Raw genomic sequence first — 26,803 nt, 5'->3', positions numbered from 1 at the left:
TCCAAGCTTGAAATAAAGGCTCTTTACTTTCACATATGGGATTCAGTCACCATGGTGGTCTTTTGGGGTCCATGCGATCTGGGCATAACAGCATCAATGTATTGAACTTTGACCTTAGAAATTTTAATATTGTATCCATAAAGTTTCATCTTTTACGTACCTTATGTAACCTGCTAATATATTTGTAACTCGTTTAAGCTTTTCTGGTTTTGAGAAAAACATCCAAGCTTCTTAATTTTCATACGCAAATCCTCCTTTACTAAAAATATTTCCATTTTTATATCCTTTTAACTAATTTTTTTTACTTCTGCTCCCCACCCCCACCATAGGCATAGCAACATTAACAAATATGTTTCCTAGGGCTGGAGAGATGGCTCAGAGGTTAAGAGCACCAACTGCTCTTCAGAGGTCCTGAGTTCAATTCCCAGCAACCACATGGTGGTGGCTCACAAATATGTTTCCTACCAGGTGTGAAAATTTTCTCGTGGAAGGGCAGCTGGAGCTCAGCATTGTCTACTTTCTCCTTATAGGGTCCTGATGACAAACCCAAGTCCAGCCAGGGGACCCGTGTGTCTTACAGAGCATTAGTGAGGGGTTACTGACAGGAGTACAGGTGACCCCAAAACAGCCTCAGTGAGACAGCCTTCACCCAGCGTGCATGAGGGCTCCCCCACAACTGCATAGGTAGAGCACCCCTCCCTGGTATTTCCCAGCCTCGACTTCAGACACCTTGAGGCCATCTGGAGGTAGGGCAGAACTGCACACGACTGGCTGGGAGGAGTGACTGGATACCCAGGTGAGGGTCCCATGATCCTGCCCACCCCTTCCTCAAAGAAGAAATGTCAACAGTTAAAATGATCGATCGTTTCCAAGCAGGCAGAGATGAAGTCGTGGGCTGGTAGTCATGGGCTTAGAAGACTATGCTCCACAAAACCATCTTAACAACAACAACAACAACACTCAAACTACATACATAGGATAGAGTAATGAATTAATATTACCTGCCTGTGTAAATATCATTACACTATAAGGCTTTATAAAGTTTTAGGGGAACTTCACAGAAAACAGAAGGCAATCAGAAATCTTTTATGAGCCGGGACCTGGTGGTACACACCTTTAATCCCAGCACCTGGGAGGCAGAGGCAGGCAGATCTACAGAGTGAGTTCCAGGCCAGCCAGGGCTACCCAGAGAAACCCTGTCGGGAAACACACACACACACACACACACACACACACACACACACACACACACACTCAAAATCTTTTATGTGCTTTGAATAGTCCAGAGAGTGAACCACCATAGCTGTGTTGTTGGTTTTTGAGTAAGTACAAATAGTAGCTAGAAGCAATGGTACACAGTAAAGCCTCATTGAACTGAAGATGTTTACATCATCCAGAAGAAATCAGTTAAGGAAGCCCTGTTAAAATCGTAATGCTGGAGTTACCACCGAGAGATGTTTTTAGGCAGAGGGTCCTCTCTATCCTCTTCATGGGCTGACTGTTAACAGCTGTTTCGTTTTGTTTTTGTTTTGTTTTGAACCTGTAAACTAGAGACTACAGAAAACAACACCTACAAGAACCTAGAAAGGATGGCACCAGCCTGCTCTTCTCCTTTAGCCTGTCTATGTCACTGTACCTGGAGAGGAAAAACAAACCAAGTACCCAGGACTCCAAGGAGCAGAAACAAAAGCCGACAACCAGCGTGGAGAGAAGGGTCTTGAGGGGAAAGCTCTTTTATCTTGACTAGAGAAAAACAGGCTTGGAGATGCAGGGCTGAAGGAGCAGGCTTCCACCCAGCCCCAGTCCAGCCTCTCACCTAGACAAGCTCTTTGCCTCAGGCCCTTGCAGTCGCCTAATGGTTAGCTGCACCTGGCAATCTATCTTTTGAGTCCTGATTGGTTCTGTGCTTTCCAGGACTCAGTCCTGGGTCACGGCAAATTCACAAGGGCCACCTGGAAGTGTTAGCTTCTGTGTTTTGCTTCTGGTGGCTGCTGGCTAGTGCTGGAAGCATTGGATGAGAAGTCTCCTCTAGGCCAGTAAAATACATCCAGCAAAAACAATTGTCAAAATTCAAACAAACAAACCCTCCACGGAGGCCTGGTATTACCTCCTTAGTCTGATGTAAAAATGAACTAATCAGGCTGGAGAAATGGCTCAGAGGTTAAGAGCACTGACTGCTCTTCCAGAGGTCCTGAGTTCAATTCCCAGCAACCACATGGTGGCTCACAACCATCTGTAATGGGATCCTGCACACTCTTCTGTATATATAACAAATAAATAAATCTTAAAAATAAATAAATAAAAATGAACTAACCTTATCACTTGGGAATAAAGCCTGTTTTTGAATCTCCTGTGGGTCTCTCATTCCCATGATCCCATTAGGCAATCAAGAAGGTGAAACCCAAAAGGTGAAGCATGTTGGGACGAGTAACTGAATGTCTGTGGTCCAGGAAATTTGGCAATCTGCTGAGGGCTCAATGGTGCCATGAGGTTTTAGGGGTGCTACCACTTTGTCTTATGCCATGTAATTGCATTAACCAAGATGTCAGTGAGGTCACATAGCCTTTACCATGTTGACGGGCCACCAGCCACAATGGTGACAAAGCCATGTGGTTACCTTTGCTTGTTGTAAGCTCAGCTCCGTAATAAAATGATCACGTCCCTCACCAGGGCACAAGTGCCTGTGGAATTCACACATCTCACAGATTAAACGTGGACAGTCACCCCACCCCCTTTCCAAAACAAACAACAACAATACATTGAGTAAGGAGAAAGTGTCCCCGGCACCATTTGTCCCATTGGAGGGAGGCGTAGGCTGAGATCAGATAGCCCTGTGACCCCTGACCTCCTTGTCTGTGGAGATTTAAGTCCCTTAGAAACCAACTTGTTAAAAATTAGTTAATCCTGACTTAAAACCTTAACAGCACTGTGCGGTGCTTTTACCCAGGTGGAAAAGCAACATTCCAGGAACCACAGGGCCTAAGGCAGGGTCTGAACTAGCCACACCACCTGCCTGCCTTCCCTAAACCTTACTCAGACCTTATTGCAGGTTGAGGGAAAGAAGGGGGGATCCTGTGCCAGGGAGAGAACATAGGCACTTAAACTAATATTATTTAGCTCCCCACACATGATGGTCAGTTAGCCACAGAAACCTGAGAGAGAAGGGGGGAAATGAAAATAAAGAGAGGTTCTGGTTTTGTTTTGTTTTCCTCCCAGGAAGACAGAGCAACATAACCCCAAGGCAAGACAAATAAAGGACATTACCTGTTTTGTATTTAGAGTGCACACCACCAATGATACTAGAATTTGGTGTCCCTCTGTGGTTGCCAGATGATACAGAGGAAACCAGGGTCCCCTCCTGAAGTGTTTAACCTCACAGTAAGATAATTTAAGAATGGATTCAAATGGGAACTTTTATTAGCGTTTAAAAGAAGAGACCCCAAAGCAGGCAAGCTATTGTCCGAGGAGAAGAATGGGAGAGAGAATAGGGAGGGCATGCCATTCAAGCCACATGAAGGGCAGGAGTGGGGCTCCTGACCCCAGAGCTAGTCAGAGGGGATTAACACACCCAGGTCCCCCTCAGGGAAAATCAAGTCTGAAGTTAGCCTCCTAGGGGAGAGAAAGGAAAGGTTTTCAAGCTTCCTTTCACACGGTTGGTTCTCCTTATCCTTCCAATGGGGCTCAAAGGAGTTTTATTCTTCCTTTAATTTTCCAGTGGTTCTTACTTTGCTTGTTTCCCACCCCCGCAGGCTTGAGAGTCCCTTAGAACTGAATTCCTTTCGTTGGGGTGGAGGTTTCTTATAGTCCAAATCAACCACTCTGCCCATCTCCTCCCAATTCCTTTTTGGGTGTTCAGTGCCGGCACGTCTTGGTAGTATGCAGTTTGGGGCAAACCTCTGACTGGGTCTGAGGGACTGTTGCTGAGCTATGTCTGAACACTCATGAGACCTGAACCTGGCTGTGTTCAGAGGATGTCTCATTCATGCTCACACAACCTCTAAAATATGTCCTGAGCCCCAAGGAAATGCTTTGTCATTTGGTCACTGAAGTGCCTGTCTGGGCCTTTCCTTACATGGCTAGGGAACTTCCCATCCTGGAAGGAATCTCATTACTGATCCTAAAGAGTTAACATGGGGGCTGGAGAGATGGCTCAGTGATTATAGAGCACTGGCTGCTCTTCTAGGGAACTAGGTTCAATTCCCAGCACCCACATGGCAGCTATCAAACAGTTTGTAACTCCAGCTGTAAGGGGATCTGATGCCCTCTTCTGGCCTCACTGGGCAGTGCATGCCTGTGGTACACAAATATGCAAGTAGACAAAACACCCCTACACATTAGAAATGTGTGTGTGTGTGTGTGTGTGTGTGTGTGTGTGTGTGTGTGTGTGTGTGTATGTTTTTTTGAGACAGGGTTTCTCTGTGTAGCTTTGGAGCCCTTCCTGGAACTCGATCTGTAGATCAGGCTGGCCTCGAACTCACAGAGATCTGCCTGCCTCTGCCTCCTATGTGCTGGGATTAAAGGCGAGTGCCACCACTGCCCGGCAAAATTAATCATTTTTTTTTTAAGTGTCTGAGGCCGGGGGCGGGGTGTCCCCTCAGTGGGGCCATTGGATGTGCCCCCTCCAAGGGATGGCATATGAACACTTTCCTGGATGGATTTGAAACCCCAGATAAGCTCCCCTAAAACGCACACATCGCTGGAAAAGAATATTCCTGGTGTCTCAGAAAGGGAAACACAAAGTGGAAGTACCTCAGCAAGGCAGTTTATTTTTTACCAAAGATGTATAACCATTCAAACCAGGTGAGCAGGCACACGGGACAGGAAGTTCACTTAGTTTTTATCCTAACACCCCATTGGTGGGAGCTAGTCCTCACAATCCGATGCGATTGGCTAATCATAATGGGAATAAAGGGGTTAGGTCTCAAAGAAACCCGAGGCAAACAGCTAAATGAGGCGCCTGTTTTAACATATCAAAGTGCAGGCTGGCGGCCAGTCTCTGGGCCTCACCACACCCTGTTACAAAGTCCTGGCTCCAGCACTTCCTACCCCACCACCTACCTTGAACCTCTCCAGCCCCCAGCTTCCTGTCCGGTCCCCCAGTGTCTCTGATTCCCGTACAACCTCAGCCATTCTGGCTTCGTGGTCTCTTTGGTGCTCTGGCTCGCTGGGTTCCCAGGTACCCTCATTACTCGCCCTCTCCGCTCTTCCTCTCTGGCTGCCCCCCCCCCCCCCCCCCCCCCCCCCGTGGCCCATTTCAGTCCGGACCCCTTCCAGATGCCTCTGGTTGTTTCCACCCTCACATCCACAATAAACCTACTCCTCAGTGCATCCCTAGGAGCAGCCATGTCCTCACTTCTCTGGTTCAAAGGGGAAGAGTGTGATGGAGTCAAGCGTCAGGAATGTCTGGCATCCAGGGACCTGGATGAGGCAAGAGTTTCACAAGATGGGGGTCATTTTTAGAATACCGGCTCTTGGTGGGCTTGGCCATCTTGGAGAGGAAAGACTGCTTCTCATTGGATGAGGAGCACAGGAAACATCTAGAGGTCAGAGGACAATTTGTTGACAGTTCTCTCCTGCCATGGGATTTAGGAGATCAAACTTAGGTTACCTGGCTTGGTCACAAGCATAAGCCCTAGCAAAAGGATTCTAAAGTGCAGGTTACTATTTAAACGCAAGCTGCTACTCTTATGGCAAAAAGACCCCAACCAACCAAACAAACAAACAAACAAACAAAAAACCTCCTTTATTCTGCCAAGCAGTATGATAATAGTTGTTCGCTAAACAGTCGGTATTCTTGAGTACAGTTTCTTTTTTGTTTTTTGTTTTTCGAGACAGGGTTTCTCTGTGTAGCTTTGCACCCTGGATCTCGCTCTGTAGACCAGGTTGGCCTTGAGCTCACAGAGATCTGCCTGGCTTTGCTACCCAAGTGCTGGGATTAGGGGCATATGCCACCACTGGCTGGCTGGCCTTTTTTTTTTTAAGATTTATTTATTTATTATGTGTACAGTATTCTGCCTGCATGTATGACTGCAGGCCAGAAGAGGGCACCAGATCTCATTACAGATGGTTGTGAGCCACCATGTGGTTGCTGGAAATTGAACTCAGGACCTCTGGAAGAGCAGTCAGTGCTCTTAACCTCTGAGCCATCTCTCCAGGCCCTGTCTGGCCCTTTTGAGATTAAGAGGCAATCTAGGGCTCCTGAGGCCAGACGTTTGCCTTTAGTTACTGAACAGAGATTTTGCCCTGAATTTGTTATTTGTGTCTGTGTAAATTGGACTCACCTGAAGAAAAGGTCATCATCTAAATGTCAGCCCTTTATTCTTGAATGTAGGCTCCAGAACACCCCGTCCTGACTAAGACAGGCATACAGATAAGAGTGCATGTCCAACGCCATGCTGTCCTCTTTGATTTATCAACCTTAACTCAATAAAAGCTCATTATTCAGCTATCACATATCGGCCTGGGCTGGGCTGCTAGAGACACAGGTACTAATGTGACAGTTCTCTTGAGGGTACAAACCGGTTGAGAGAGACAGAGGTGCAGTTACAAACATTTTTCTAAAGAGTTAAGTTTTTTAACAAAGTACAGTGTCACACACTTTTAATCCCAGCACTCCAGAGGGAGAGGTAGGTGCATCTTTACAAGTTGGAGGCCTGTCTGGTCTACATAGTGAGTTCCAGGCCAGCCAAGGCTACATCATAAGATGCTGCCTGTCTCAAAAAAATTAAAATTTTTATTTTTGTGTATGAGTGTTTTGCCTGCATGTATGTATGTATATACATACACACACACACACACACACACACACACACACACACATATATATACACATATATATATATATATCCATGTGTGTGCCTGATGCTCTCAGAGGTAGAAAAGGGCATTCCCTGAGACTGGAGTTATGGGTGGCTGTGACCATGTGGACGTTGGGAACCAAACCTGGGTCCTCTGCAAGAGCAGCAAGTGCTTTTAAACACTGAGCCATCTCTAGCTTCTTCTTAGACAGTCATTTTTTTTTTTTTTTTGGTCTTTCAAGACAGGGTTTCTCTGTGTAGCTTTGGAACCTGAACTGGAACTCACTCTGTAGTCCAGGCTGGCCTTGAACTCAGAGATCCGCCTGGCTCTGCCTCCCGAGTGCTGGAATTAAAGGTGTGTGCCACCACTGCCTGGCTAGACAGTCTTTTATAAGCCTCAACACAATATGGAGCTGATGATGACCTTGACCTCCTGACCCTCCTGCTTCCAGGTCCCCATGGCTGAGGTTACAGGTATGTGTTAGTATGCCGAGTTGATACAGTCCATACTGGGCATCAAACCCAGGGATTCATGCACAGTAGGCAGGCACTCTACCAGCTGAGCTACATTTGCAGTCTCTAACACAGGGTTTTAATTTCAAGAAGGAAAGAGGAGCTAGAGAAGGACCATCACGAGAGATAAGGAAGTCTTCCAGGTGTCTGGGAAGCTCTCAACTGGTTCATGAGTGAGTATACAAATGTCCCTGTTTGTCAGGAACCTCATGAGAGGCTCAGGAAGATTTTCCTTAGCTCCACTTATTTTGGGGAAGAGATTTGAAAGAGGGTTTTGGGTAACCAAGGTTGATCTTGAATTTGCTATGTAGCTGAGGATGACCTTGAACTCTTGATCCTACTTCCTCTACCTTGTAAGTGCTTATATTTTAGTAGGTACCATCATACCATCATGCCTAACTTTAAATTTTTGTGGGTTTTTTGTTTGTTTGTTTGGTTGGTTTTTTTGAGACAGGGTTTCTCTGTGTAGCCCTGGCTGTCCTGGGACTCTCTCTGTAGACCAGGCTGGCCTTGAACTCACAGAGATCTGCCTGCCTCTGCATCCTGAGTACTGGGACTAAAGGCGTGCGCCACCACTGCCTGACTCAAGACAGGGTTTCTCTGTGTAGCTTTGTGCCCTTCCTGGAACTCGCTTGGTAGCCCAGGCTGGCCTTGAACTCACAGAGATTGCTCAGCTTTTAAAGAGTGTGAAGTTTTAATTTATCACTGCTGTGTGTGGGCATGCACATGCCACGGCAAATGTGGGGCAGTCAGAGCACAGCTTTGTGGAGGAGGTCCTCTCCTCCCACCTTAGTGTGCATTCCAGGGATTGAACTCAGGTCGTCAGGCTTACAGAACAGGTGTTTTACCCTCCATGCTATTCCCATGGACCTGTGTTTGTTGTTTTTGGACACGAGGTCTGTGCTGGTTAATTTATTGCCAATTTGACGCAAACTTGAGTCACCTGGGAAGAAGGACGCTCAGTTGAGGAACTGCCTCCACCAGATTGGCCGTAGGCAGGTCTGTGGGATAGTTCTTGATTAATGATTGATGTGGATGACGTACAAAAAAACAAGATAAGCAAGCTATGGAGAGCAGTTCAGTAAGCAGTGTTCCTCCATGGTTTCTGCCTGCAGGCTCCTGCTCTGAGCTCCATCTTGGCATCTCTTGAAGAAGGACCATAACCCATGAGACGAAGTAAACCCTTTCCTTCTCAAGTTGATTTTGGTCACTATGTTTTCCTTTTGTTGTTGTTATTACTTTTCTTTTCCTAAGATTTCTTTTTTATTTTTTAAGTGGTGTGTGTGTGTGTGTGTGTGTGTGTGCGCATATATGAACCTTAGTGAAACTCTCCATGGAGGTTAGAGAGTAGGCCTTCCCTGGAGCTGGGGTTATCAGCAGTTGTGTGCTAGTCTACATGGGTGGGTGCTGGGAATTGAACTTGGGTTCTTGGCAAGAGCAGCCTGCTGAGCCATTTTTCCATCCGTCAGTGTCTTGTCACGCAATAGGAAAGTGACTAGGATGTGGCCCAGCCTAGTTCTGAACTTGCCATGTAGTTGAGGCTGCCTTTGAACTTCTGGTTCTCCTACCTCTACCTCTGAAACACTGGGACAGTGGTTCTTAACCTGTTCTTGACCCCTTGGGGATCACAGATCAGATATACTGAATATCAGATCTTTACATTACAGTTCATAACAGTAGCAAAATTACAGTTATGATGTCGCAACGAAATAATTTTATGGTTGGGGGTCATCACAGCATGAGGGTGTATTAAAACATCGTAGCAATAGGAAGGCTGAGAATCACTGTGACTGGGATTATAGGCATGGGCGGCCATGAACAGCAGCATACCTCTTTAGTTACCCAGTCTCAGTCCTAATGAGAACAAGAAGTAACAAAGGAAGAAAGTATTCTAGCTCCTCTCACCCAAGCGTTCTCCATACCTCAGCAGCCCATGGTACCCAAAAAGAGAGGAGGCCACACTCTCTCCCCGGAACAGGACATCTTTCCAAACAGAGTCCACTTCAACTCTGGGAAGCATCATGTGGCTTCTGCTCTTGCAGAAGATTGAAATGAAGACAGTCAGACCGTCCAGTCAGCGGGGCCACAGTCACACACACACACACACACACACACACACACACACACACACACACTCAATAAATAATTAAACGTTAACAGACAAAATGTTTAAAAAAATGAGATGATGCATATCAAATACTCATGAAGAGGACCTACATGGCTAGGGATGTAGCTGAGTGGTACAATGCATGTTTAACATGTTTGAGATTCTGGAATTATGAGTTAGCTATGGATACTCATAACTCATTGTCGCCCTGGAGACCTGTGGGGACAGTCTTGTCTCAGAATCGAATCTTCACTGAACTGTGTTATCTCTGGCCCTAAGTACTTCCTTTTCTCTACACTTTGTGTACTAGGGTTCCCTAGAGAACAGAACCGGTAGAACAGATGTATGTTACAAAGGGGATGTATTGGATTGTTTTGTGTGATACTGGCTCCACACTCCAATGACAGAGAGGCTGAAAACACAGCTGCTGCTCAGTCCACACAGCTGGATGCTTCAGCTGTCCCAATCTGGTGCTGACTGCCTAGACGGCTCCTGGAGAGCTTGCCATTGTCCGCATTGCAAGGTTGAGGTCGCTGTATGCTGATGGCTGGGAAGGATGGCCGTAACAAAAGCAAAGGAGAGCAAATGATCAACACTTTTCCTAGTCCGAGAATTGCTGAAGAAGACCCCAGCCCCAAATAGTGTTCATTCCAGCATGCAGAGGTCTGCCACTTGTACAAAATGGCCACCCTGAAAGGAACACTCAGGCCCCTTTTAAGCTCAGCTAGCGGAATTCTAGGAACAGTTAGGTCATCTCAAACACAGTTGGTTAAGCAGGCTGTAACTACATCGGTACATTTTTAATTGGTTATAGTTTTACCATTTTGGGGCATACTTGGGCAAGGCGGGGTATGTTTTAGGGAGATGACAGGAACTGTCCTTTTTGGTCACTGCCTTGAGGTACTGTGGGGGGCTGGCTCAGGCCTAGTACATGCTACCTCCCTCGTTGTCCTTTTAGGAAACCGAAACTCAGGCCCAGTTGTAAAATGGGGAAAGTTTGGACCTTTCAGTCCATATGTCTTTACTTACAATTGTTCATTGCAAAGAGCCATTGGTCTGGTTCAAGGCCTCTGGTTTCTGCTACACTCTCGATGCTGGGACTCCTCCTGGATATCCTGTTGTTGCCCTGTGTCATGGAGATCCTGCAGCTTTGGGTCTGCAGGATCTGCCCCTTCACGTGCTCCTGCAGATCATAGATAGGGTGGATGTTGGGGTGGGTCAACTCATAACCCTGGTTCTGGGCCTGGGTAGTTGCAGGGTTGGTCAGCCTGCAGCTCTCGGCTGTCTTCACCACCAGGGTGAGCACTTCTACATTGTCCTTGCTAGTTCACCCCTTGCAGTGATGAGCAAGGGGCAGGGCCAGTTCTCCTGCCTTCACATCCTCAAGATCAGCTCTCCAGAGGGCTGCAGCTGGTGAGGGGGAGGGCCAGCTCTCCCACCCACCACAGGTATCAAGGGGTGGGGAGGCATCTCTTTCCCACCCACATCACCATATGGCAGATGAGGGGTGGGGCCAGTACACCTGTAACTCTGGCAATAGGATCAGCTCTGCTGCGCTGCCCTGGTGATGTGCAGGGCCACTTACCAAGTGTTGCAGCTGGTAAGGGGGAGGGTCAGCTCCCTCACCCACCACAAGTGGCAGGGGCAATGGGGGGAGAGGGCATTTTTCCCTCGCCCTCTCTACCTCATGGCAGATGAGGGGGTGTGGCTGGCTATCCCACTCTCATATCCTCAGGGCCAGCTCCCCCACACCTCTGCCAAGAGGGTGAGCTCTACTGTGCTGCCCAGGCAAGAAGCAGGGCCTGCTTTCCTGAGGGCTGCAGCTGGTAAGGGAGAGAGTTGGCTCTCCCCCACCCACACCACCACATGACAGACTAGTAATGGAGACAGCCCTCCCACACTTTGGGGTTGGCTCACCCACACCTCCACCAACAGGGTCAGCGCTACTGTATTGCCCAGGAGAAGTGCAGAGCCTGCTTTCCAGAGTGCTGCAGCTGGTGAAGGGCAGGGGCAGCTTTCCTGTTCTTTTGTTTGGTTTTTCGAGACAGGGTTTCCCTATGTAGCTTTGCGCCTTTCCTGGAACTCACTTGGTAGCCCAGGCTGGCCTCAAACTCACAGAGATCTGCCTGCCTCTGCCTTCCGAGTGCTGGGATTAAAGGCATGCGCCACCACTGCCCGGCTTCTCCTGTTCTTATAACCTCAGGGCCAGCTCTCCCACCAGCCTCAGGCATAGAGAGGTGTGTGTGTGTGGGGGGGGCATCTCTTTCTCACCCATGCCACCATATGGCAGATGAGGGGCAGGGCCAGATCTCTCATGCTCACATTCTCGGTCTGGCTCACCCACATGCCATATACAGGGTCATCTCTACTGCAATGCTTAGATGAGGTGCAGGACCTGCTTTCCTGAGTGTTGCAGCTGGTAAAGGAGAGGGTCAGTTCCCTTGACAGCTAGGGGAGGTAGGGGTGAGGGGGGAGAGAGAGCATCTTTCCCCCATTCCCACCACCATGCCACAGATGAAGGAGGCAGTACCAGCTGTGTTCCTCTCATGTCCTCGGGGCTGGCTCACCTGCACCCCTATCTACAGGGTCAACTCTACTGTGCTGCCCAGGCAAGTGCAGGGCTTGGTCTCCTGAGTGAGGGGTTGGGTCAGGTCCCCCAGCTGCTGCAGGTGTCCAGGGACAAGGGAAGGAGGGCATTTTCCCCTCACCCATGCCACCAGGTGGCTTATGAGAGGGGTACAACCTCCTCTACCATTCTCATGCCCTCAGGGCGAGCTCGTCCATGCCCCTGAGAACAGGGTCAGCTCAGTTGTGCTGCCCAGGTGAGGTGTAGGACCCTCTCCCGAGTACTTCAGCCAGTGAGGGGCAGGACCAACTCTGTACAGCCTTGTCCTCTCGGCCTTTTGTGGTATCAGGAACCATGGGCACAACAGAGACCCCAGCTGCTGCATCAGAGCCATGAACCCAGACATGGGCCCCAGCAGCAGCCCAGACCCAGACACCACCATGACCCTGGGTGGCAGGCAATCAAGCCACTCACCTCAGTCCGATCCTCACCTCTTTCCCCTCTTCAGGTATGGCTCTGTCCACAGTACGTGAACCGTTCTGTCTCTCTCTCCCATACCGCACCATCCATTTGCTTACCACATCTGCCCCGGGTGGGCCTGTGTTTTCTCCTTAGGGCCTGGGATGGTCCACCTCCTTGTGGTCCTCCTTGTCCCGCTCAGTGTACTACGGCACAGGGCAGGACCATGTTTCCTCATCACAAAGAGATCCTAACAGTGCCAGAGTCACCTGACTTCCAGTATGAAGGTGTTGCTGGAGTCCTCTTACAGGCTAGGGCTAGAAACTGCAGACTGCATTTGGTTGATTCCTGCCCTGCCCTAGCTGCATGGAGTGGACAGAGGTGTTGCTCCAAAGGATCGTTTTTTTCAGTTGAGTCCAGATCCAATCAATTTGGCAGTGAGATTATCCATCACAATTTCTCCTTCTCTCCCTCCCTCCCTCTCTCTTTCTCCCTCCCTCCCCCTCCCCCCCCCCCCCCCCCCCCGCCTCTATTTTTGAGATGGAAGTTGTGTTAGGCACAGGCTCCTCTATCTGACCACATCCCGAACTAGCACACTTTTTCTCTGCCCCCTCCCCATGCTGGGGATCAAACTTAGGCCTTACAAGTAAAAGACAGGTACTCCACCTGTGCATCATTCCACCTGTTGCTTTTGGGATAGGGTGACCTTGAACTTACACTAAAGTCAAGGCTGGCTTCAAACTCACAATTCTCCATGGTCATATTCCTGTATGTTAGGACTACTGATGTGCACCGATAAGCAAGCTTAACTGTGTCTCTCTCTCTCTCTTTTTTTTTTTTTTTTTTTGGAGCTGAGGATTGAACCCAGGGCCTTGCGCTTGCTAGGCAAGCTCTCTACCACTGAGCTAAATCCCCAACCCCCAACCGTGTCTCTTGATGGTTCATTAGATTTGTCCTTTGTCTTTAGGCTTGATACTTCAGGAGGGCCCCAGCCCAGAAACCAATGCTCCACTCCATTTTGGCCTGACCTCCTGACTTCTCACGAAGCCCAGACTGGCCTCACATTTGAGGCTGATGTTGGCCGTAAAATCCTAGTCTTCTCCTCTCCATCTCTCATGTTGCTAGCATTACAAGTGTGTCCACCATCCCTGGCTGGTGTGTGATGTTGTGATCGTATTCTGACAAATAGAGCTTGCTTGGAGTCAGAGGGTGGAATTAGCCACTAGCCAGCCAAAATTAACCACAGAGGTTTTGGAAGACGGAGGACAGATAGGAGAGAAAGCAGTAAGGTGGGGCAGAGAGGGATCTGGCTCTCTGTCTGGAGGAAGGAATGGAGCATGTAGGGAAGGGAGGAATAGTGGCTTCTCTGCTTCTCTGATCTTTCAGGCTCTTACCCCAAGGTCTGACTCCTGAATTTTTATTGATAAAGAATAATTAGCGTAACGCTTCATTTGGCTTAGTTTTCTGCTTTATAGTGAGTGCCAACAGGCCAGGACACGGTGTGTTAGTGTTTGAGGAAGAATTTCCAGAGTTGGTTAGGAAATGAATATGTAAATAACCTTGTTGACAAAAACAAAACAAAACAACAAAACCAATCAAACAAATAAAACACAGCTCTCATCTCAAATGGAAGGAGAGACTTTTTTTTCTGAGCCAAATATGAGTGACCTTGGCCCACAAACATGGGTTCAGGTTGCCTGAAGGACATGTTCCATTGTGGAAAGAGTTTAATGGAATTTTATAGTCACAAGAAATCAAAACACTTAAGCAGATACTTGTATGAGGGCCTGGGGCAGGTGGGATCCAGCAGCAGAGGCTTAGCTCAGCTGTGGGCCTCAGAGGCTGTTCTAGGACATTCTCAGCTTGTGGGTCAGTAGACATTAGCGGTCTGCTAAGATTGCATTTCAAAGGTTTTACCTGATAGTAAACAGCATGTTAGGTCAGACACAGGTGGGCAATATAAAGCTACTAAAGGGACTAAAGGTAGCAGGGAATATTTTCCCTGTAGATCCCCACAGTCATGGAAATTCTCATAAGTCTGTCGGTGTACAGAATCCTCAACACAGGTCTGACATTTCCAATGAACTCAGTTCACAACCTTCTCATTGATATGTTGTCCATAAAATGGGAGGTGGTGGTCGGTGATGATTTGTCAATGATTCTAAAATCAGAAAGACCTGGGATTCATTCCCAAGTTTGCATCCTCAGAATTTGAGCAAAATACCTAACTGATTTGTTCCTGTTTCTTTATTTGACAAGTTTTTGTAAGGAGTAAATGAGATTGTAACAAGGGCTTGGATGAGGCTCATTTGGAAAAGTGCTTGCCTGGCACGTAGGGAGTCCGATATCCAGCATCACACACACTAGCTAAATAGTGGTCCTTGCCTGTAATCCTAGAATCCCAACACTCAGGAGGAAGTCAGAAATTCACCCTCAGCTCCACAGTGAGTTTAAAAGGTCATATTACCTAAAACTCACAAACACAGGTGAAAAGACCTCACTAGTGCTGAAGAATATCAGTTATAAAGCCTGGCAGGGTGGTGCACACCTTTAATTCCAGCACTCAGGAGGCAGAGGCAGGTGGGTCTCCGAGTTCAAGGCCAGCCTGGTCTACATCGTGAGTTCCAGGATAGCCAGGGCTACACAGAGAAACCCCCGTCTTGAAAAATCAAAATCAAAACCCAAACAAACAAACAAACAAAAAACTAAAAAAACAAAACAAAACAAAAAAACCCCAACCAACCAACCAAACAAACCAAACCAAAACAACAACAACAAAACCCAAAACCCCAAGGGAAAAAAAAGTATTTAAAAAAAAGCTAACAAGGATCACCCGAGCTTGAAGGAAGACTTTGGGTGGTATTCTGATGCTTGATATATGAATCTTTTTTATCCCATCTCTAGAATTAGGTTATCCAGGGTGTTCAGTGGATAGGACAAAGAAATGAACTTAGATTGTATAATCCTGATTATTATGGACTACATCAGACATGCCAGATAGAAGCAAGGAAGGAGCTTAGCTAACTCCTAGTCTTTATTTATACAAACTTTTCTTATCAGTTTATTTGACAGGAGCCATCCAAATACCCCAAATGTCCCTGAGCACTTAGATTGGTTTTCTACTGAAATCCAAGTAGGTGGAGGCTGCTGCTTCAACAACTTCTTCTTCCTCTTCTTCTCCTTCTCCTTTCTCCTCCTCTTCCTTCTTCTCCTTCTTCTTGACAGAGTCTTTCTATGTAGCCCTGTGGTTTTTGTTGTTGTTGTTGTTTTGTTTTTGTTTTATTCCCTTGGGGTCCCACCACCCAGCTCCTAAATAAATACACGGAGACTTACTCTTACTTATCAATGCCTGGTCTTAGCTTGGCTTATTTCTAGTCAGCTTTTCTTAAGTTTTTCTGTCTACCTTTTGCATCTAGGCTTTTACCTTTCTCTATTCTTTTTTTTTAAATAATAGAGAAACACTGTGTAAGCCAAGTGTTGTTTTTATTTTTATTTACTTATTTATTATGTATACAGAAGAGGGCGCCAGATCTCATTATAGATGGTTGTGAGCCACCATGTGGTTGCTGGGAATTGAACTCAGGACCTCTGGAAGAACAGTCAGTGCTCTTAACCTCTGAGCCATCTCTCCAGCCCTCCTTTCTCTATTCTTTAGTATTTCTTTCCTTCTTACTCCGTGGCTGACTGTGTGGCCAGATGGTTGGCCTCTGGCATCCTCTTCTCCTTTTCTCCATCCTCCCTCTTCTCTTGAGCCTAGATTTCTCCTCCTATTTATTCTCTCTGCCTTCCAGCCCCACCTGTCCTCTTCGGCTCTTTATTAGACCAATCAAGTGTTTTAGACAGACAAAGTAACACAGCTTTACAGAGTTAAATAAATGTAACATAAAAGAATGCAACACATCTTTGCATCACTAAACAAATGTTCCACAGAATAAATGAATGTAACACATCTTAAACTATTATTCTACAACATAGCCCAGATTGGCCTCAAACTCACAGCAATCCTTACCTTTACTTTCTGAGTGCTGGGATTAGAAGCATGCACCACTATGCCCAGTTTATGAAGTACCTAGGGACTAAATACAGGGTTAATGCACACTAACATGCTCTTTATTAACTGAGCCACATTGCTATCTCTGATGTCACACATCTTTAAGCAATGAAACGTTTCTTCTCCATCTGCTTTCTTCATAAAGTACTTAGTTGGTTTTGTTTGTTTTGTGCTGATTCTAAGACCTATCTTGCTTTCAGAAGCACTTACATGTGAAGGAGCTTTCTACTTATGTTTGAAGATATATGATTTCTGAAGTGCTATTGGGAACTCAATAAGAAAATGGTTAACTGAGGGGAGGGAGCAATGTTTCATTTTGGTCTGAGAAGTAGTGGTTTCCCAGGCAGATGAGAAACTAGAACTACTCCAGGCTAAGGGAAACCTCTATTATGGTGCTCATCCCAAGCTATTCTGTTAATATTGTCCCACTCCCACCAGCTTACAAACACCTTGAACCAATGTGACTTCCTAAAATGTTCATGTTTTTCCATTTAATTCTTAACTACAGATTGACTTACTATTTAGTAAACTTTATTCATATTTGTGTTCACTGACAAAATTGTATTTCTAGTATTTTGCTGTGGAGAGCATAGAGATGTAAACAAACAAGGCTCACACAAATCCAGTAATTTCATGACCTGGAGAATCCACTGTGCATATATTGTCCTGGGTGTTTTTTTTTTTTTTTTTTTCCCCTTAAAGACAGGGTCACATCATGCAGCTTTTGCTTGTCTAGAACTCTCTGTATACCAGGCTGACCTGGACTTCATAGATATCTGTCTGCCTCTGCATCTGTAGGTGCTAGGATGAAAGACAAGTACCACCATCCCAGGTCCCCTTACCCCCCAGACAGGGTCTTGATACCATTATTCTCTTGTCTTAGCCTTGTGAATTCAGGGATACACAGATGTGTGTCATGAATTCAGGGATATACAGATGTGCATCACTACTCCTGACTTTGTTTTCTCCTCTTTCTTCTCTTCCTCCTCCTCACTTTCTTCTTTGTTGGAACACAGTCCAAAAATGGAGTCGTGTGAGGAGGTATCTGAGGGCTTGTGAGAAAACTCCAAGGAAACAAGACAAGTCTTGTGACCTCAAGAGTGAGTGTACTTCAGATTATTCATTATAACTGGCTATTGCTATTTGTCTACATGCCTCTATGGAAAACCACATTTTTGTCAGGTGCGGCTTGCCCTTGTGATTGTATGCTTTGCTCCTGTGACTCCTCTTAGCCCTCAGAGTATAAATTGTCTGATGCTCTGAATGAAGTTGGCTAGTGCATGAGGCTTTAGTTTGCCTCATTTATTGGCCCCATTCTCGAAGGTCCCACTGCATCTGGAGTGGTAAACAATGGTGCCCAGATAGGGACATCAACACCTACACACTAGTGCTAATAGATTTATGTACAATACCATATCCCACTTAGATAAGCACCAAGAAATCTCTTATGACTCCATTCTTTGACTGTATTCTGACACTCATCTTTTTTTTTTTTTGTTAAATATCCTCAGGTAGCCCTGGCTGGCTTCCAACTTATTATGTATTGAAGGTTAGCCTTGAACTACTGATCCTCCTGCCTCTATCTCCCAAGGACTGGGATTATAGGTATGTATCACTGCCCTTGGCTGTTTATATATTTTAAAGCAGAAATGGTATCATCATTTGTGAGTTCAGAATTTATCTTCATTTAAACATCATTTCAGAACTCCTGATATCTCTCCTCTTCCCCCAGCCTCCTACTAAAGAAATACAGATGCTCTTCTGCTTGTGGTGGCATGTCTCAAACAACCCACATAATGAAAACATGGTAAGCTGAGAAATGTACTAACAGCCAGCTTAGTGGATGTCACAGCTTAACCTTACTCCAAGAACACTTATTTTGCCACTGGGCATCTACTGACTATTTCTAGCCCAAGGGAAAAAAAATTTACAACTTAAAATTTGAAGTATGGTTTCTATTGAGCATGGATACATCATCACAAAATTGAAAAGAATGTCTTCATTTGTTTACTTTGTTGTTGGAACAAGTTCTTGGTTTTTTGTTTTTTTGGTTTTTTTTTTTTAGCTGAGGATCGAACCCAGGGCCTTGTGCTTGCCAGGCAAGTGCTTTACCACTGAGCTAAATCCCCAAGCCAGAACAAGTTCTTACAATGTGGCCCAGGCAGACCTCAAGTTTGCTATCCTTTTGTCTTTACCCCCCAAAATGCTATGATTACTATATATGTGCCATGTGCTAGGCAGTAAAAACTTCTGTCTTACTTAGTGTTTCTGTTGCTGTGAAGACACACCAGGTCTACGGCAACTCTTATAAAGGAAAACATTTCATTGGGATGGCTTATGTTTCAGCGGTTTAATCCATTATCATCATGGAGGGACATGGCAACATGCAGGCAGACATGGTGCTGGAGGAGCTGAGCGCTCTACATCTTGAACCACAGGCAATAGGAAGTGAACTGGGCATAGCTTGAGCATAGGAAACCTCAAAGCCCAACTCCACAGTGACGTACTTCCTCCAGCAAGGCCACACCCACTCCAATAAGGCCACACCTCCTGCTAGTGCCACTTCCTTTGTGGGCCATTTTCTTTCAAACCAGCACAGAGCAATTATAAGACCCAGGGCCATTATCTATAATGCCCCATTTAGCATTCTCTATTCTTAATTGGCATCTAGTCCAAAGGCAGCCCACCTGTGGGTGTGCAGGGAAATACCAATGAAACAAAAAGATGAGCTGAATCAGTTATGTGCCACTCAATGGATTATGGAATTGGGCAGCTGAGCAGATCTTCAATGGATCTGCTGCAAAGAAGCCTTGACCTTTAATCAAGGCCATGACAAGTGGAGAGGAAACAAAAGTTGTGAGTTAACAGCAAAGGATGGGAAGTGAGGTTCTTTTGTCTCTGTAGAGGGCAGGGTGCCCTAGAATGGGTTTGAGCCCCAAGGGACTCAAACAGGGACAGGTACCTCGGAAAGCTGCTTGGTTCTGAAGGCATCCAGTGAACTTTCACTGGCTCCTGAAAATCCTAGGGAGAAGGTGTAAATCTCTGTTCAAGACCCCCAAGCCCAGCAGGTCTCCGAGGTGAAAGCCTCTGCTATGTTAGAACAGCGTAGGTCAGTGTATGCTCATGCACGTGTGGAGGCAATAAGGTAACTCCCAAAGAGTCTGAGTCCTTGCCCTCGGTCTACTACGCAGGACCTGAGCATCAAACTCAGGTGCTGAGGCTTGGCAACCACTGTCTTTACTCACCATCTCAAAGAGCCACCAACACAGACTTCGGGTCTGTCTGTCTCTTTGCAAATCCCCAGACTGCCCTCACAGTGGAGGGCAGGCCAGGCTGGACCAAAAGAGATTCAAGCTAGAGCTCTGTGATCTCCGTCCAGGACTGCCCTAATTTTCAGAGCAGAGACGGTAGGACTAGTCTGTACTTTCAAGGTGGTTCACACTAACCTAGATTGTACAGCACTGGATCTGGACTGCCTCCTTTGAACCTCAAAAATCACACACCTGGAACTAACTACACACAAAGAAAAGAAACTTCATCCTGACACAGGGAGACACCTGTCCCCTTGTCCCATGTGACCCATTTATTAACCTGCAGGTGGTTCTCTACTTGTGATGAGATAATTGAAGGAAGTAAAAAGAAAATCAAATGTAGTTTTGTAGATTCTTTTAAATGTTTGAAGGCACATATTTAGCAAAAAGAACTCTGTTTTCTGTTTTGGAAAGAACAACAACAAAAAAACCATGCTGGTAATTGTGACAATCTGGTTGGCAGAAGTGAGAATCGATACGATGATAATCTAAACAGTGTAATCACAGGCTCCCGCAAAAACTAAACGCTTCAGAAATAGAGGCGAGGACTTGAAAGTGCGCATTAGATAGCTTGAAATTACTGAGGGGTTTCCAAACGGTCTGGATTGTAAGTAGAAGCCGTTCGAGGTTTATAGTGAGTGCAAGGTTACGGAGAATGGCGTTTTTATTTTAATTATGATTATTACTTGGAGGCAGTGACTCACTCTGTAGTCCAGGCTGGCCTCGAACTCATGGTGATCCTCCTGCCTCAGCCTCCCAAGTGTGGGATGATTTAGGCTTGCACCACCATGCCGGGAAAGCTACTGAGAAAACACAAAAAGGGTTGAGGACAGAATTCGGTTGAATACCGATACTTCGAAGAGGCATCCTTAACAGGGTCAAGATAACCCGTAAGGGCTTGCAAAGAAGAGCTGAGAGTGTGACGTTAATCAGATAAACAGCTCTCCCGCTTTAGCGTCTTTGTCCCCCAAATTTAAGAGATTGAGCGGTTCTTCACGTTAGCACTGCTGGGGAGAACGGAAGCCAGATAGATAGACAAAAGGTGGCAGAGAGTAGGGGTGGAAGTCTTTCCTGTCTGTTTGGGTCCTACTTGCGTCCATCAAGAGTACCCTGGGCCACCTGAAAGGGCTCCTTCAATGAGCCGCGGTGCAGAGGGAGTTAACTCAGCTGTCAGGGGAAGGCAGGCGGCCGAAAAAGTTTGGATTTCAAGCTGCAGACATTGGCGCCCTTTCAGTCTGAGCCGTGGAGAGGAGGACGGCGAAGGAGTGTCGGGACGACGGACGGGGCTGGCTTAAGGACTTGCCTACCGCGCTCCGCCTCTTCGCTTCCGCAAGTGGAGGGCTTAGCGGGCAGGGGCGGGTCCCGCAAAGGTGACCACGCCCCTTCCGCCCTCTCTGGAGGCGGGGCTGGGCGAGGCCTCGAGGGCGGAGTCTGCGGGGCGGGACCTGCAGGGTGGGGCCGATGGCGCGGGGCGGGGCCTCGGGGACAGCGACAGCCCGCGCACTGGGCAGGAGTTGCCGCTGCTGCTGGCGCCCGCGTCTTCAAGGTCTCAGCGCTTCCTCACCGAAGACCGGACTCGGCCGCCATGTCCGCCGCAGAGGAGGTTGATGGGCTGGGTGTGGTCCGGCCACACTATGGCTGTGAGTGCCGGGGGCTTGGGGTGCGCGGGCGAGGGGCCAGGCTGGGGTTTTCCCGGGGGCTCAGCCGGGCGGGTGCTCGGGGTGGCCTGGGACCACACGGACCCGGAAGAGCAGCCCAGCTGTGTGGCTGGCAGAAAGGTTGGCGCCTGAGCCCTCTCGCGCTCCGGAGGTGGCGGGTAGGAACCTGGAGGCCTCAGCCTTCTCCAGGCGCTGCGGCAGGGGAGCCCCACCCAGCGCCTCCGCCGCTTAGCTCTACTGAGATTGGGGAAGACGGCCTGGGGTGAGGTGGCAGGAGGACTGTGCAGGGCGTGTCCTGGGCACTGGACCCAGGGGTTCTGCTCGGGCGTGGTGGGAAAATGCAGTGCTGCCCCGATTGCTGCCTGCGACGGTGACCCAGGGTGCAGACCCGCGCGGCCAGACTAGCTGCGAGGTGCAGTTTTGGGCAAGCCACTGAAGCTGTCTCGGGCTGGGTTCTCTCGTTACATTTCAAAAGTAAAATTAAAACACACACACACCCAAATACCACCCCCCTACTTCCTCATTTTCAGTGGCCATCCCTGCAACGTCAGTGAACTAATTAACTGTATGTGGGATATTAGTTACAAGAGGACCCCTTTGGGTCTCGAGTTTAGATTTTGTTTTATGTTCTGGGAAAAGTACATTCTTAAAGGATACTTTAACGTACCCACAGTTATGTGTGAGATAGTGTGCCACGTTTGTGGAATTGGAGATGATTAAGAAAGACTATGCAGTACCTTCAAAAACCGTCAGAGACAGACAGGTGTACAAACGATTGATAATCAGATGCGGGCTTAGGAATTTAGCCCAGTGGTAGAGCGCAAGGCCCTGGGTTCGGTCATCAGCTGGGGGCAGGGAGGGAGATAATAAGGTGCAATAAAGACACATGATGCATCAGCCAGGTATAAAAAATAATGGGAATGAAGAGAAGGGACTTAGGGAGGACGTGGGAGCACAGGGGGTGACTTTTGAACAGACTTGAATGATGCTCTGTGTAGGGCAAGGTGTGCAAGACTTGGAGAGGGCAGACATTAACTAAATATGGTACTGAAGAACATAGGTTACTCTGTGGAAGAAACTGAATGGTGTGGTAGTGTAGTGGTGGGGTTGGAAGTCAAAGGAGGGAGAAAGTATTTCCCAAAGTAGTCGAGGCCAGAGTGAGAAGGGCTGTGATTGCTTTTCTAAGGAGTTAGGAATTCATTTCTTACCTTGGGATGATTATGGAGCAGGCAGGTTGCTTCAAGGTTAAGCCCACAGGCCCTGGACACAGGTGGATTTGAATGTGGGTCCCTTTATTAGCCTTGGGGCTGGGTTCATCCAGCTTCAATTTCCTCATCTATCCAATAGTGGTAATCACAGGATTGTTCTGGGCTATAGTGAGAGAATGTATGGAAAATGCTTAATCCCATAGCTGCTGCCTTTGGCTGTGAATAAAGAGGGAGAGTGTGATGCCCTCTGCATTAGTTCTGACCAACAAGGACAGACCTTAGTACCTTTTGAAGCTATAAGAAAATGTAGTGCATATACATTTAAAACATTTTACTAAATTGATTTCTTGAGAATTCTATATACACATAAAAGTGAAATATGATTATACCTATCTCCCATTGCTCCCCTTCAATAATTTATCTGAGACAGGATCTCACTGTATAACTTTAGCTGGCCTGACCTTGCTATTTGAGACAGTCTGGCTTTGGACTCAGAGGTCTGCCTGCCTCTGCCTTCAAGTGCTGGGATTACAGGTGTGTGCTGTCACTCCTGACTCTCTTTTTTTATTTTATTTTATTTTTTTATGTACATGGGCGATTTGTTGCCTGCATGTATGATGTCTGTGCACCATGTGTGTACCTGGTGCCTACAGAGGCCAGAAGAGAATGTCTGATCCCCTGAAACTGGAGTTATAGCCTGTTGTGAGCCTCATGTGGATGCTGGGAATTGAACCCAGGTCCTTTGCAAGAGGAGCCAATCCTCTTAACTGAGTCTGAGTCATCTTTCTATCCTTTAAAACAAACAAACAAACAAATAAACAAGCAGCTAGGTCCAGTTAGTGCTGCCCCTATGTGCATGGGTATGGGATTCTGGAACATGGGCAGCTTACCAGTGATCACACTCCCATATCATATATATATTTTATGTGTATGAGTGCCTGCATGTATACGTGGTGTCCTTGGAGGTCAGAAACAGGGCATCGGATCCCCTTGAATTAGACTTACAGATGCTTGTGAACCGAGAGGTGGGTGCTAGGAACCCAGGTCCTTCCTCTTCAAGAGCAACAAGTAGTCTTAACTGCTGAATCATCTCTGCAGCCCCTTACCATAAGATGAGTGTGGTTGAAACCATGTGGGTTTGTTTTTAGGAAAATCATTTGTAGTGTGCCTGGCTACTCACATATCCACTAGTTAGCCTGCTTTCCTAGGTGGTTAGCAGCAATTGGATGGCGCTGGCCCTCATTTATTGCTGAGGAAAGGTACAGATCTTGGCCTTTACACTCTTTCCTTCTTGTTTTAGCTGTCCTGGATAATGAGAGACTCACTGCAGAGGAGATGGATGAAAGGAGACGGCAGAACGTGGCTTACGAATACCTTTGTCATTTGGAAGAAGCAAAGAGGTAAGGGTGGACCAGGGAAGGGGGCTGATGTGCGGTGCTTTCTTTAAGACTTGTTTTTATTTGTGTGTGTTTGTTTTGGTACCTGTGTATGGGTGCCTGTGGAGGTTGGAAGAAGGCAATAGATCTTCCTGGAGCTGCAGTTACAGACAGTTGAGTCACCTGATGTGGGTGCTGAGAGCCCAACTATGGTCCTCTCCTAACTGCTGAGCCGTCTGTCTAGCCTCCAGATAGGTTTCTCTGTGTGTTTTACATTTTACGTCAGAATGTTGGAGGTTGGTAGCTGAGTGTTTATTCATGGGAACAAGTGATCCACTAGTAGTTTGTCATGAAACACTGTGTTGAATATTTGTACATACGGAAGAGATTTCTAGGGTTGTGTTATCCAGCTTTTATGTGTAGAGTGGTTGTTTGGGTTGTCTGTTAGAAATAGCATTTGAAGACTTATGTATTTCTTTGTGCACTGGTGTTTTTCTTGCATGTGTATCTATCTGTGTAAAGGTATCAGATCCCCTGGAATTGGAATTACAGGCAGTGGTGAGTGGCCATGTGGGTGCTGGGAATTGATCTCGGGTTCCCCTGAAAGAGCAGTTAGATCTCTTAACTGCAATCTCTTCAGCCTTAGAAGTAACATTTTAAGTTAGGGTTTGGTGTTCTTGGTCTTAATGTTTCCTAATTCTTCACCAGTCTCTGTGTATTTAGCTCCATCCCCCTTGTGACTTGTAGAGAGGGGATTAGGTTTAGGAGGCTGATGAGGGTAGTGCTGTAGAGGGTGAGGAGGTAGGTACCTTAGTCAAGTGTGCCCAAGGTCCAGGGAGACACCCAGCGCCAGAAGAAAACCAAAGACCCTTATCTAACAAGGTAGTGCTGTAGGTATAGAACCATCCACATCAATGCTGCAGCACTGGGAGACCTGTCATCAAATGCATGTGCTCCCATGTGCCCCCCCGCTTTTGGAGGCAGGGTCTTAGGTAGCCCCATGGTGGCCTCAAACTCTGTTTCTGAGGCCTATCTGATCCTCCTCCCGCCACCTCCCAAGTGCTGAGATTACAGGCATGCACCACCACGCCCATCTCCTCTGCATTCGCTATGAAGTGGATGAGCAGCTGCTGTTTATCTTTCCAAGGTATCTCAAGACCTCGTGATCTTAATTTTAGGGTGTCAGTTTGTTATCAGTCACTCCTTTTGTTCTGTTGCTTATATTCCTTTGCAGGATTCCAGAGGAGATAAGTACAATTATAGATTGTGTACAGTGAGGAATAGTGAAAGATATTTGTCATCCAAGTTTACCAAAGTCAAGGATGGTTCAGATGGGGCTGAGGAAACAGGAGTCAAATCTTGTGTGTTTTTTTTCAATAATTTTAAAAATGTTAAAAGCACTCCAGGAAAGTTGATAGTCCATACAACAAGTAATCTTGAGCCCCAGAACTCTAAGCCCTTCAGAGTTGCCCATTTCTCAAAACATGACAGAAACAGCCTCAGTTAAGGTCGCCTGGACTCTTAAGATTTACTTTTTATTTTGAATCACATGTGCACACACACCCCAGGGAGGCCAAAGGCGTCAGATTCCCTGGAACTGAAGTGGAAGGAGATTGACCCACCTGACATGGTGCTAGGGGTCAAACCCGGCTCTGAACTCCAGAGCCATCTTGCCTGTCCCTATTATAGTGTCTTCTTGAGTCTCGGCTGCCTCTCTGACTTTACAGCCTTTCTAGAAAGTCAGAGGAGGGTAGTAGTGATAATTTAGGTGAGGATTAGCAATAATAACACTAGTCTTTTTGTTTTGTTTTTGTTTTTTTCCAGACAGGGTTTCTCTGGTGTAGCCCTGGCTGTCCTGGAACTCACTCTGTAGACCAGGCTGGTCTTGAACTCAGAGACCCTCCTGCCTCTGCCTGACGCTAGTCTTCTGAACCAAAGTTTATCACGATAGTTTTGGTAGTGCCAGGGGGTGAAGCATGGAGAGCATTTGCTATACCACTGAGCTTCTTTCCCAACTTGATGGTAAATGAAAGTGTAGATATAAGAGATGAATATATTGGGAGAAAAGGAATATTTTCTCACAGACGTTTGTAAGGGAATGAAAACACTAAGTTCTCTGTCACTTAAACTGAACTTCTCGCTGTGGAAGGTCAAGGAACTTGTAAACTGCAGCTGGTCACAAGGCCATCTTGTGCTCTGTGGAGCCGCTGGGACTCTGTTGAGGCGTCCGGAGACCCCAGCTCACTGATTTCCTGCTCTTCCCAATAGCTGTTCTGCTTTTGTTTCGGTATTGGATTTCTTTTCTTTTTTTTCTCTCTCTCTCTCTTTTTTTTTTTCTTGGAGCTGAGGATCGAACCCAGGGCCTTGCGTTTGCTAGGCAAGTGCTCTACCACTGAACTAAATCCCCAACCTTGGTATTGGATTTCTACTGTGACATTGCCGTTTTACAGTGTGACACTGACGTTTACATTTTACCTTTCATTTGTAGTATTTCAGAGCATCTTGCCAATGTCTGCTGTGATATTGCCATACCACTAGTCTAGCTTAAAGTTCTACTTTTCCCGAAGCACCAGGGATTTGGGCCTTGTGCTTGCTAAGTGCGAGGCAAAGCACTCTCTACCACCGGGCTACATCCCTGGCACAAGGTTAACTTCTGTCCAAAGCAGCCAACTCATTTCAGTGAGGAAATCGAGGCCTAAACTTTCTGAGTCTAACTGCAGCTGCTTCTTAGGGGTGGGGGTCGTGTCATCTAGGCTA

General features: G+C 46.9%; 1 protein-coding gene across 1 annotated transcript in view; it reads left to right on the top strand.

Moving 5' to 3' along the window:
• The first annotated feature begins 21,287 nt into the window (after positions 1-21,287).
• Positions 21,288-26,803, top strand: part of Iqgap1 (IQ motif containing GTPase activating protein 1) — a 96,209-nt gene continuing 90,693 nt past the window's right edge. The window contains exons 1-2 of the mRNA XM_036185654.1: positions 21,288-21,444; positions 23,971-24,070. Of these exons, the coding sequence (XP_036041547.1) occupies positions 21,390-21,444; positions 23,971-24,070 (155 nt within the window). The 5' untranslated portion in view covers positions 21,288-21,389. The remainder of the gene's footprint in view (positions 21,445-23,970; positions 24,071-26,803) is intronic.

Source organism: Onychomys torridus, chromosome 1 (assembly GCF_903995425.1).
Source record: "Onychomys torridus chromosome 1, mOncTor1.1, whole genome shotgun sequence".
NCBI classification, from domain to species: domain Eukaryota; kingdom Metazoa; phylum Chordata; class Mammalia; order Rodentia; family Cricetidae; genus Onychomys; species Onychomys torridus.
This window is presented reverse-complemented; position numbering and strand designations above follow the sequence as displayed.